The 12,868-nt window shown below is 38.4% G+C and overlaps 1 protein-coding gene across 7 annotated transcripts in view; it reads right to left on the reverse strand.

Annotated features, from left to right (window-relative positions):
• Positions 1 to 12,868, reverse strand: part of PHF21A (PHD finger protein 21A) — a 129,825-nt gene that overhangs the window by 10,899 nt on the left and 106,058 nt on the right. For 5 of the 7 annotated variants that reach the window (XM_027750159.2, XM_027750161.2, XM_027750160.2 and 2 more), the window contains 8 exons: positions 11,386 to 11,640; positions 9,760 to 9,846; positions 7,306 to 7,602; positions 5,548 to 5,646; positions 4,417 to 4,468; positions 3,511 to 3,590; positions 3,004 to 3,064; positions 427 to 590 (listed from right to left, as the gene is read on the reverse strand). In XM_027750159.2, the coding sequence (XP_027605960.1) occupies positions 427 to 590; positions 3,004 to 3,064; positions 3,511 to 3,590; positions 4,417 to 4,468; positions 5,548 to 5,646; positions 7,306 to 7,602; positions 9,760 to 9,846; positions 11,386 to 11,640 (1,095 nt within the window). Of the gene's footprint in view, positions 1 to 426; positions 591 to 661; positions 685 to 3,003; positions 3,065 to 3,510; positions 3,591 to 4,416; positions 4,469 to 5,547; positions 5,647 to 7,305; positions 7,603 to 9,759; positions 9,847 to 11,385; positions 11,641 to 12,868 lie in introns of all 7 variants that reach the window. The other 2 variants (XM_027750165.2, XM_027750166.2) reach the window with 1 other exon arrangement.

The following is a 12,868-nucleotide window of genomic DNA, read 5'->3' on the forward strand; positions in this document are numbered from 1 at the left end:
TGGCTATTCTGCATGATGAAGCAGTTTACCTCCTTCTCATTACAGAAACATAACTTTTTTGTTATTATGGTCTGTAACTAATACTTTTCATTCTCCTCTTTTCCCCCCCGCCCCTTTTTCATGGATGACAGATTCAATTCAGTCAGACAAGATCTCAGATACTGCACAAAAGAAATGAGCTCATCTAGCATGCCTGGTGCCTCCCAATGTTTCAATCCACGGAAGGAGTCATAAATAAAATCTTTACAGGATTGTAACATAGGTGCAGGAGGAAAAAGGAAGGGTGTTAAAAAAATGAACTGTTTCACTGCTCTGAATCAGGACAAATGATGAGTGAGACTAAAGAAACAAAATCTGCAATGATTTTCCTTCTGTCTGTTTACGCATAACTTTCTAAAAGTAATCCCCTCCCCAAGAGTTACTTACGTCTGTGGAGCTGGGGCTAGGCAGGGACACAGGCTGAACAGCTGCGGGAAAAGTAAATGTGGTCTCTGTCTTTTCATTTTCAGGGGAGTCAGGATAACTGGACAGAGGGGATGTGGGCATCAAAGCCCCAAACCCCAACACCGTGTTGTATTTAGGTGGACGACCTACATATTAACAACAGGGAACACAAACAAACAAACAAAAAAAAAAAGAAAGGAAAAATGATCTTACATACCTTTGGCCAGTGGTCCTCATTGGCTAGCGTGAAAAAGGAAATGATGTAGCACAGAGAGGAAGTTAATATAAAAGTTACAAGTGGAAGGACAGAAGCAAAGATTTAAACATTTTTTAGAAATCTTTAAGTAGAATTTTGCAAGGAAAGAACACTTAAAAGATGTATTTCAGAAGGAAATAGAAATAAGCTCTGTAGAGGGTCAAAGAATCATTCCCACAAAAGCAGCATGTGGGCACTTGCCACTCCTAGAAATGAGGCTGTTCAGTTTTTAGGGGAAACATGTTGGCATCAAAGCTAGAGAGAAGCAACAATAACTACTATTAAATCCTTTCTAGTGTTATCCCACACCTCCCTATCTTTCTAGTGCCAGCATAAATCTACACAAAGGTTAAGTCCTTTATCAGAGGCCAACACTCACGAACCCCCTACTTTTCTTCCCCTTTTTTAAAACCCACTAATCCACAGATCAGCACTTTCTACCCTACTGGTACATTTTTAAAATTAGGCTACCTCAAGAACAGGTCTTCTTGTCCGACCCATAACTACTACCAGTTTTAACCTATCACTGGTCTTCCACTGTAACCCCCTCCAAATTCTGTGTTCTTTCTTAGACTTTATCAGTCAAGTATGTTTGGTTATGCACAACTCCTAAATGCTCCTTTAGACTAGCAGATGTACAAAGTGTGTTCATAACAATTTTTATAAAATAATGAATGCAAAGCAAGACATGAAAAAACCCAATAGGTAACCATCATTTCTGCCTCCCTTCTCCAGGGTAATTTATGGATATGTAAACATAAAGGAGTTAGGATCTAGGAATAATGCCCTAGATCTTATGTTTACAGATTGTCAGTCTATACCTATTAACATGCTAAACCTTGCATTTAAGGTCTGGATATGTTCCAGAACTAAGTATGTCCTTGGAAACGGATTTCTGATAGTGATGTCCATGGCTGAAAATCTGAAATGCTCAGCACCATCTAGAATTAAACTAAAGCTCTCAAGGGCACATACTTGCAAAAGCTTTTCACTCAATATATTGCTATATTAAATTACAAGACAAATGTATACTCCCAAATCTTTTGTCAATTGAAAATGTGTGCTACTAATTTGTTGCTGATGCAAGGTACAGGCTCACAACAGAGTGTGAGGAAAAAAACAGAAAGTTTAATAGTCAGTTGCAAAAACAGGATAAGAGAGTATCAAGTACAAAAGCTTGCAATCATTTCCATTGATACAGTAATTGTTCACAATGAGTTCTAAAATAAAATTAAGAAATCATTACTATAAGAAGAAACATTAATCCACAGAGTAAATGCAAAACTCTCTATATAAAATCTACATCATATCATTTTGAAAAATACATTTAATGTTATTAGAGGACAGCAGTAGAGACATGTCTTTTATTTAAAAACAGCACAGCTGCAGAAGTGCCAGTTTTGCCACATTGCCTGCTGGACTGAAGAGGTATATCAAGAAAAGCACATGTCAAATGAATATTTGACCTTGCAACCAAAAAGCCCAAAAGATAATGGAACTGGTTAGTGCTAGGTGGGACTGTTTGGGTCTTTTTTTATTTGATTGATTACTTTTTTTAGACAGCTAACTCAGGAGAAGAGAAGGTATTATGAGTCTTCAAGAACTGCAGAAAATCATCAAAAAGCAAGTAAAGGTTGTCATGGAAGTGTGGTCAATGCCATACACAAAAAAATATTCTCTTCCGTACTGTTCTGACTCACCTGTTTCACCGTAATCTAAGTATTAAAATTTCACCTATTCTACAGAAGGATTTCTTCTGAACAATACTGCATACCTATATGAAAGATCCTCTCTCACTTTAGAACAAGTGGCTCTCTGGTTGCAGAAAAGTGCTTAGTAAGAGCACGGTAGCTTTCCTTGCTCAAGATGAGTTCTTTTGAAGGAGCCATCTCTACTCCCAGTGGTGAACAAGGCTTTTATCACACTAAGTTTCCTCTCCTATTCAGGGCACAGACACTTTTTCCATAACCAAGTTCTTGACAGTAACAATACAATCTAGTCATTAACAAGAGGATCTTGACAGGAGCTTCACACCACTACCTAATGTTCAAACACCTTTCGCTTTTGCTATATCTAGCGAATTTTATTTTTTGGAGAGTGAAACTGAAAGGAAACATTGAACTGCCCAATAAAACTTGCTATTCTAATCCCTAGAAGTCATGGTCTTTGTCTACTGCGGAAATTTACTGGACAAATAAAGTACTGTGGAGTCCTTCTTTTGTTCTTCAAATCAGCAAGGGGACTACAAATGCAATATGGAGGAAGATGCATACAGCAGGGAGACAGGTCTAAGTATACCTCACCTCTTTTACGTGTCCCAGGATGCATTGTGCTGTTCAGGTACGTGACTGTACTCTTCTTGCGCTGCAGGGAAGAATATAACAATTTTTGCTGGCCAACATTTTTGGAAAAACTATATGCATAGCTGAGGAACAGTGCAGTAGTCCTAAGTGAGATTATCGGCTTTTTTTTTGTTTTCTGAAGCACAGATTCAGAAAGATTAGCTTTTTTACACTGCTTCTGACATCTGGACTGCTTCAGGCTGACACATAAGCTGACCAACACATATTGCCATTTAACAAGAGCTTTACATAGGAGAAGGCAGAAGAAGACATAAGTATTAGAAGAACACCCCAGCGTATTTACTATTTAAAAATCTGAGGGTCATGTCATTGCAATGGCCTTTTGAACTATAAATGATAGCTTGCCAGTCTAGTTAGGACTGAGATAGCTTAGGAGGTAGCAACATGGCAGAAAGACAAACAAGATCAGAATGAAAACACTGGCTTCCCCCAGCAAAAAATGAATACCTCAGGCTCAAAAACAGCTCCACTGTACACTGGGTTTGCTGTTGTTCTTCTTTTCCTCTCTTGTCGCTTACTTTGGATTTCTTGTAAAACAAAGCATTCAAGTTAGAAAACAATTGATGTCAGAAATTATATAAAGTCCTCGGAATTCAGTTTGCATGTGAGGAGAACTGTAAAGATTTCTACAGAACACCAATCATGCCCAATATCGGCAACTGTGTTAAACTTCTAATTTCTGAAGGTTTGAAAACTAAGAGCTGACAAGGAATACAAACACAGTGCTCAATCAACTAATAAATGATTGCCATCTTCTTGCCAAGTAGTCCACGACTAAGACTTTTAAACTCATGGTCAGCGCAACTGGGATCTAAAACAAAAAGCCTCTGGTAACCTTGCTGATACTTAAAAATATGGAGTGGAGAAATATGCAAGCCATTGAAATTATAGGCTGTCTTTCACTGTATAGGATTAGATGTTCAAACTATAAAACCAATTATAATCCATTAACTTGTTCATTACAAATTATGACCTCATGAAATTATGAAATAAATGAAAAATCCAGATGTACGTTACAGTAAAATTATCCATGGTGTATCTTTGCAGAGACAGGGGTTGTCTAGAAAGCAATAGTTGCCCAGTATTGCCACAGATTTCTTTCCTAACACCAGAGCATACACCTTCTTTCCAACCACTCATCTCCACTGTATAAGTAACTGCTTTGTTTCAATGTAATAAGAGGAACAAAAAAGTATGCACAACAAACTAAGTTAGATCAAGAGTACAGACACCCCAAAGGTACTACTGTGCATGAAAATACTGCATTTAATACAGAAATATTTTGGAACTCTACTTCCAATTCAGAAACATGAAACAGGGAATGCAAGAACCAATCTAAGACATTTTTCCTACCTTCCAGGTGGTCATGAGTAACTAGTCCCAGAGACACCATGAAGGCAAGTTTCTGTGAGGGGGGAGAAAAAAGATCATTAAAAGCCCAACTCTTAGGATAAGTTATGTCATTTAGGCCCTTTAAAGGCAGCTGACAGGTAACTAAGCAACAAAAATATTTTTAGTAATACTTTGCTTCTGTAAATCACTTTTTCATTCATGTATGTCAAACTACTTCAGAAAGAATAGACAATAGTCCCATTTTCTTGACGGGAACCCAGACTGAGATACAAGAAAATGCCAATTGCTCATGATCACAGAGTCGGCAGAAACGGGAGCAAGAAAGCAGTGTCTTTACTTCCAGCCCAGCACTGAAGCGACTGTGTGATTGACTCTTAGTAAATACCAACACAGTTCAATTGCCAGAAAAATATTGCTAGTTTAAGATCATTCTTCATCTATTGTGAACTACAAGGAGCAATTCTGGCTTACATTTGCTGTTTGATAAGGGCTATGGTGTTCTTAAAGGATTCCAATTTTAATGGAGAAAATGAACAGATATAAAAATCACAATTTGTACTGACAACAGTAAGTGCTCACACAGTAGTTGAATCCATCTACAGAAACAAAGGAAGTAGAGCATTTAGCTGTAGTCAGTTTCATAGCTCTGCAAGGCAGAAAGGCTTTAAGAAAACAGCCATTCTGGCCACTCTTTCACCCCAAACTAAACTGGACTAAAACCCAAGCAGAATGTGAACATATATGGCTCTTTCCATCCTGCTTACCAGAGCAGAAATATTTTCCAAAGCAAAACAAAGACATTTCTTCAGCATTAAGAATAACTCGAGAGTCTAAAACTTCAAAGGAATGGAAATTAACACTGTAATCTAAGCCCCTGTGAAGGAAGTATCACAGAGAAATTATGATCTTCTAACTTACAAAAGACTCAGAAGCCAAATGCATTCCAGAACTGAAAAATGCAATGCACTATATGTATTTAGATTTCTTATTCTGTAGCCTTATCAACTACTGCTGTCCAACAGGAATGCATGGAATGTTAAAGTTAAGGAGTCTTGAGGGAACAGAGGGAGAAGAATATTTTCTGAAGGACAGAGTGTCCTTTTTTTTCTTAAAAGAAAGCTCTGGGTGTACCTGTGGATTTTCTTCTCGTTTTGGCTTCGGTGCAGCAGGTGGAGTAACTGTACGACTTTCTGTTTGCTTCTCTTCTGTTTCCACATGTGGTTTAATAGTCTGAAAAGAAACAGTGTTTCATTCAGTGATAAGAAGAACTTTTTTTCACTTTGACTATTAAAGTAAAACAAATTCTTTTGCAGATACAGAGGAAAACGTTTATACCCGGCAGTGTACTAACAAAGACTTAATTGAGGAATCTGACATGAGAGGAATGCTAAATAAAGTGTTTTCATCTAACAAAGGATGAAACAGCCTTGCCACCATTCCATTAACCCACAAGCCAAGCAAAAAATAACAGTCATCTTAAAGAGTTAACCTTGCTACAGAAATCCCCATAAGGTATGGGAAAACTAAGAGACACTTCAAGAAAATTCATCCCATGGAAGAATTCCACATTGAAACCACTCTGCGTGGCACGTGCATTTTGTATTTCTCACTCCTCAGCATTCATAGTACATAGAATAATGAATGGCTAAAAAACTGTCTCTGAGTCCTACAATCTCAGATGTTTCTGAAGCGTTTTCCTCTTCTCAAGTCATAATCTTCTGTATGACAGTCCTCAGCCCATAGCATAGCTGTTGAAGCTATAAACTGAGTGTGCTAAAGCTAAAGAGAGACAAACTTTTCCCCTTTATGACATGGAGAAAATACACAGAAAAATTCATGTATTATTGAACTCTTCTGTTACGTATTTCAGTAGTTGAATTGCCAGTAATTTATTCGAAGAGCAAACGAATACTGCTGACATCAAAAGAAACAGGCATCAAAAGTCAAGTATTGTAGAATTACAACTTCAAATCACACGAAAAGGGCACACACTGCTGAGATACTTGTGGAACAGCCCCAAGTTACGCAAGAACCTACTCAAGACTTCATAAGCAGAACTGACCATGAGCATATCTCTCATGCACATGATTTTCATAGTCTCCGTGATTTCAAAAGCAGAAAGAAAGTAACTTCAAGGCATGTTAGTCTATGAAAGAGTTATAAGTGACATAGATACTACTATTATCTATATAAATAACATAAATATTATATGTTATAGTGTGCAATGTAGTATAAAATATACTATTATTAACATAAAAGTGAAAGAGAATATTGCTTTACTTGAACTGAATGGCAAGAACTCTCAGTTGCAATCCACACTGACTGAAGTAACATTTTATTTTACAGAAGTCTTGCCTGGAGAGAGACTTTAAAACTAAACATCCAGAATTCTCTGTTTCTGAGGGTCTTCTTTCCACTCAATCAATCCAACTATTAGACTTCAGAAGCTGAGTGAGACTATTTTGCCTCCAATCACAAGACCACAAGACCAAGGGATCAAGGAAGAAATATCCTTACAATTTTGTGCAAATTTTGCATTTCACATCACCACCCCTTGCAAAACAAAAGGGCTTGATATGAACATGGATTTCAGTTTGTACTCGTTCTCCAAGACATCAGTCAAACCCTGCAATGCAGCCTGCTTACGAACTATTGAAGTTAAAACAGTAGGGGGAGCATAACACACTGAAGCAGGACAAAAAGGTGCCATGGCCCATATTAAAGGAAATGGTAACTTCTATCCCAAAAGTTGCCAGTCATTCCACAATTTGTACTGTCATTGGAACGTATCTCTGGTACCCACTGAAAATTTCTCCCTGGTTGTCATCCGAACCTGCACAGTAAAGCAATAAGCCCAGTATCTTGCATTAGTAGGCACTTCATCTGTACCTGTTTTTCAACGTTTGGTTTGCTGATCTGTACAGTCTGAGGTCCAGCAAGCCTGGTACCCGGTGCTGCTATCACAATGCTGGTGAGCTGTGCCATAGGGAAAGTTTTGGCTATGGTTGCTGTCTGCCCGTTAACTACACGAACTGGATGTATGGAGTTCTGAGAGTTGGGTAAAGAGGTGGGTGTGAACTTCGTTGTCAACATCACAGGCCTCTGAATAAGCTGAGGAGCTGCAAGCATTGGAGGAGGTGCAGGGGCAATAGGAATGTTATTTTGGGCAACTGGTTTAGGTCGAACCTACAAAAATAAGAGATGAAAGAAGAAAAAAAAAGAAAGATTCGAATATCAGTATTTCAGCTTAACTTTTTTACTGTCTTTCAATTCAGCTTGTACAATCTGCAGGAGGTTATTTGATTTTTTTAGATAATGTAATTTTTAGCATAGCGCCCTAAGTATGCTACAAGGAAAAAAAGCCACATTTTCAAGCCTACTTACATAAAACCCATCCATAACATTTGCATATGCAGTCACTGTCCCTGAAATGGTATGTGGATGCACAGACACTTATACTGAATGTTTATTGCCAAGTGCCTTAACTGTACTTAAATTAACATTTTGGTTTTGCAAGCCAAAACACCCATGTAATATTTACAGACACAGCTGAGGCGCTCATGTTAAAAGTGTGTTTCAGGGTTTTTTACTGAACCTCCAAGAAGTTATGAACAGTTGACTGTGTCCTGAAATAATTATTTTTTTCAGCAAATACCTGCTACCTTTGTCAACTCTATATATTTATTTAGACATCTGTACAACCAATCTTGCGAAGCAAAAAAACTGACAAGATTATACATTAATCCCTCATAGAAAGTACTAAAGGCTACTGGTAAATGCAGTCATTTCTCTTCTTTCAGATGAAAGAGTCACAAGAATATTCCCCAACTCCATCACCAATACTTGATTATTTCTTGTCCATTATTAAGTTCATTACATTAATGCATTAAGTGCATTACAGAGCACAGAAGTAGAACATATTACTTTGAAAATAAATCTTTTCCTTATTTGATTTCTATTGTCCTATCCACCTTTAATACTCCATAAAGCATTTTACCATGGAAAACTAGGTCACATTCCAACAGATCTCACCATTCCCAATCTTAATCAGATCTCAGCCTATACTTTCCTTCTTCATTTTGCAAAAGATTTAGACTTTTATTCACAGCACCACATATGTCTTACAAATGAAATAGTTCCTCCATGATTTTTTTTTTAAGCGTCCTTCCCAAACCATAAAAATAAAGTAAAGCACAAGTTTTAGCGCTCAGCTTCAACAGAGGTCACACTCTCTGTCGCAACACAGAAATACTTGGGAACAATCTAGAGACATCTTGTGGGGGTTTTTTCACTTATAAGTGGCAAACAACAATTACAGCAACTTAAGTCCTTAGGTGATGCTTTGATTTTGCTGACACCTGTTCCATGGGTTCATTCCATTTGACGTGAATAAGATCATATATACTCATCATATGCAAATTTAATAATCACAAATTCATACAGGCTCGGAGGCAGCTCAGGAGGTCTCTAACTTGACCTCCTGCTCAGAGCAGGGTCAACACTAAATGCAGATCAGGTTGCTCAGGGCTTTGTCCAGACAGGTCTTATAAAACCTTGAGGATGGAGCTTCCACAACATGTCTGGGAAGCAACTTCTGCTCCTGATTGTCCTCAAAGAGAGAACTGTTTCCTTATATAAAGACTAAATCTTCCCTGTGCCTGTAATTCTCCTGCCAAGCACCTATGTCTCCATCTTCTGGTTTATCTCCTTATTGATATTGGAAACAATGCTGCTGTTAGGGTGCCTCCAAAGTCTCTTCCCTAAAATGGACAAGCCCAAATCCCTCAGCCCCCCTTTACAGCTCCTATATTACTGTCCCCCCAGCTTCCTTCCCATGCTTCAATCAAATTTATCAACCAGGAGTTCCAAGACTGCATGCTGTTCATCAGAGGCAGTTTTATGATTACTAAAGAAAGGTGGATAATCTCATCCCTTGGTCGACTGGCTGTGGTCCTGTTGGTAGAGCCCAGTATGCTGCTAGGCTTCTTTGCTGTTAGGGCACGCCACTAGTTTAGCTACTGTCAACCAAGACCTTTTAAGCTGTGTTGCTCCCCAGCCAGTCAGTCCCCAGCCTGCACCTGTGCAGGGGCTTAGTCCATTCCAGGTACAAGACTTTGCCTTTTTCCATGCTGAAGCTCAAGAGATTCCTCCTGCCCATTCCTCTGTCCTGTCGAGGGCTCTCCGAATGTGAGCACTGCCCTCAAGAGTATTGCATCCTCCAATTTGGCATCATCCCCAAACCTCCAGCAGATCAGCAATAAACACTGACACAGTGTTGGTCAAAAGTATCTTCTATCTATGCTATAATTTCTTTCTACTATTCTTTGTTTTCTGTATACTCACCTGCGGAAGAAAATTTGGACGAGGAGTAAGTCTGGGAGGAGGGATGAACTGCGGCACTTTTATGGGCTGAGGCGTAGCCTGAACCTGCTATAAGAACATAAGACAGTTCAGTAAGAGGAAGCTAGCTTTGAAGCTGTTCACCAAAATCAACGTCCTGAATGTATTTTCAGACCTGATGTCCTTGGTTTTCTACTCTATAAACAGGTTCTCATCAGGAATGTATTAAAGACAGAGCTAATCTTACGTTCTAGTTCCTACACACCTTGCTTCATAAATTGCAGGCATCTTTCCTTTTAGTTCAACTGTACTGTGCTTTGCAATCTACAACCATTTCATTTGAAGATAATAAAAACTCCTATTTGTTTTAATCATTAAAAATTGACTTTACAACAGACAGGAAATGGTAACAGACTTTATTCAGCTTTGTTCAGCTATATAAACCAGGGTCCTTTCACAGTGCATGGCAAACAGAAGAATAAGAGAGCATCTCATTCAAATAGTAAAGATCTGGAAGTTACAATTCTTTTGGTAATATTAATGGGACTATGAGGGGCTCTAAATACACAACTTGACATTTTCAGTTGTAGGCCATTCTTTTGAAGCAATTAAGATATGATATTAAGGAATCCTAAATACTTCCCTGTCTAACTGAAATCAGCTGCATGGAGCTGCCATGTGATTAACCACTGAACAGCATGACAAGCTACCCTGAGTACCTGGGGAGATTCTCTGAAATTAATGTCCATGTTAGTTTACACCCGTCTGTACTTCTGCCCACCCACATAAGATTACAATTTTCTTCAAAAAGGTCTTGTAATGATTAATTAATGCTTGAGAAAATATTCTGGTATTTCTGATGAAATTTGCTACAGAAACATAGATCATGAACTATTATTAAAACAGAATCACTTCCTCAAACCTAAGTGAGTTATTCAGCAAAGAAATGAAGCATAGACACAAAGGACAGATGAGAGTGGTGCAAGGGATGACATAGGAAAAGAAAAGAACAGTAGAAAAAACTCCACTCAAATAGTCTTCTCTATTCTGATCACAAACATATGCCTCATTAGGAAGCAAAATTACTTCCATTTTCATTATTAAACTGTATTTTTCAGTAAGGATAAATTGGATTTATGTTTAGTGAAGCCAAAGCCCTTACTTCAGAAGTAAAATTTCCCTGTCATGATGCTATACAATGCCCGGTTTCCAGAGCAAGATTGACTCAAAAAAAATTAGGATATAAACCCAAACTGATCAAATGAAGAAAGTCTGACATCTACTTTACCAAAGAGAAGAGTAGGAATTTTGCAGAACATAGCCACATAGATTAGATAAGGACAAAGCAATCACTGCTGCCCCATGAATAAAAATTACTAACAGGGCAAACTTTACACAGGTGATGATAGCACTGATTTAATTCTATAAGGCAAACCAGTATTCTCCCAAACAAAATTCTCCAACGTGGAGAGTAAATTTTTTTCTTATAGGCTATCATTTTAACAATGTTAACTACGTCCCTACTGTCCTCCTTTCTGTGCAAAAACCTGACTGTTTATTTTTTTTCCAATAGTCCTCTTGTTAACCAAACCCACACATATCTGCAGGGCAAACACATGAAACGCTTACCAAAGTTACTGTGTTTTTTGTCACTATTTGGACTGCCTCAGCTCCTGGCCCAGTGACCTTATTTGTTGTCTGGAGGTTGACTGGTGCATTCTGCGCATCAGTGCTGAGGACTGCTTTCTGATTGTTGTTGATAGCAGTAACCATGGCAATGGTAGGTCTCTGACCCACAACAGAGGCAGGCATGGTCGCAGTTGCTGCTTTCAAGACGAGAGGTAGTGTCTTAGTGGTGATCATAGAAGCTGTAGTTACAGTTTTCTAAGGGAAACAGAAAATACACTGTAAGAGACAGAGACACTCCGTATCAGACAGGACGTGGGTTGGTTAGTCAGAAACAATAGACAGTGTGAGAAAGAAAAGGTAGCACTGAGCCTATCTACCTGCTGTTCTGACAAGGACATTATCTTATACCTCCAAAAACTGGATAGCAAGAAAGCATTCTCATTTGAGGCAAACCTGTTTGGTCTCGTTTAATCATCTGTAGCAATGCAGATTGATCAAAACAAATTCCTGAGAAAATTACAGTTAAGTGTTAGTGGCATATGCATTTTGGATCTCTTAGTTTCATATTACTTCCAAACATTCACTGTCAACATCAAACCTATAAGGTGGAAGTTTATGGAACATACAAGCAAATCAGCTTCTCATCGAGTAAAACTCTAATTTTCAAATGGAAACTTTAGTTACAGTGATCCTCATAATCAGAGGAAGAGAGGAAAAACATTCATAAGCTGGTTTCTTTAAAAACAAAAATATATTTTTATTTTGGGCATTCCAATCTCAGTTTTAGCCATACATACGGTTATCTAGCACTGAACCTTCTTTTCTAAGAGTGTTGGTAGAGCTGCCCTGAAGTTGTAAGAGTTGTCTGTTAGTCTGTCCACCTGCAGGCAATTAAGCTTAACTTCTGTGGAATGGGCTAGTTTTGGAACATATATGTGACACCGAGACTGCTCTTGGCCTGTTTTAAAAAGAGTGGGTTTGAATCACGTTTATCTGAAATGCCTGAATACATTATGCCCATAAATTCCAAAGTTAAAACAACTATTATTTCATAATTTTGTTTTAAAATGTACTGTCTTCTAAGACGCTAGGGAAAACAGACATTATGAATCTCATTCAAAAAGCAACAAGGTGAGAGTCTCCATATAAAACCAGAACACAATGCGAACCGAAAACCCACGACAAGTGACACTCAACAGAATGGCAAGTGATCTTATTTCTTTTCTCTTTGGTGTAAAACTCCATTGGCACTGCATCTTCAAAACAGTTATTGGCATGATCAAAAGCTCTTAGTACTAAGTAATCACCATTCTCTCCTGATGTCAGTCGGTGAAGGGACTTGAGCTCAAGTCCTATGAGGAGAGGTTGAGGGAGCTGGGGCTGTTCAGCCTGGAGAAGAGGAGGCTCAGGGGAGACCTCATCACTCTCTACAACTGCCTGAAAGGAGGTTGTAGCCAGGTGGGGGTTGGTCTCTTTTCCCAGG

Source organism: Pipra filicauda, unplaced genomic scaffold (assembly GCF_003945595.2).
Source record: "Pipra filicauda isolate LSUMZ 115617 unplaced genomic scaffold, ASM394559v2 scaffold6_size6359152_pilon, whole genome shotgun sequence".
NCBI lineage: Eukaryota > Metazoa > Chordata > Aves > Passeriformes > Pipridae > Pipra > Pipra filicauda.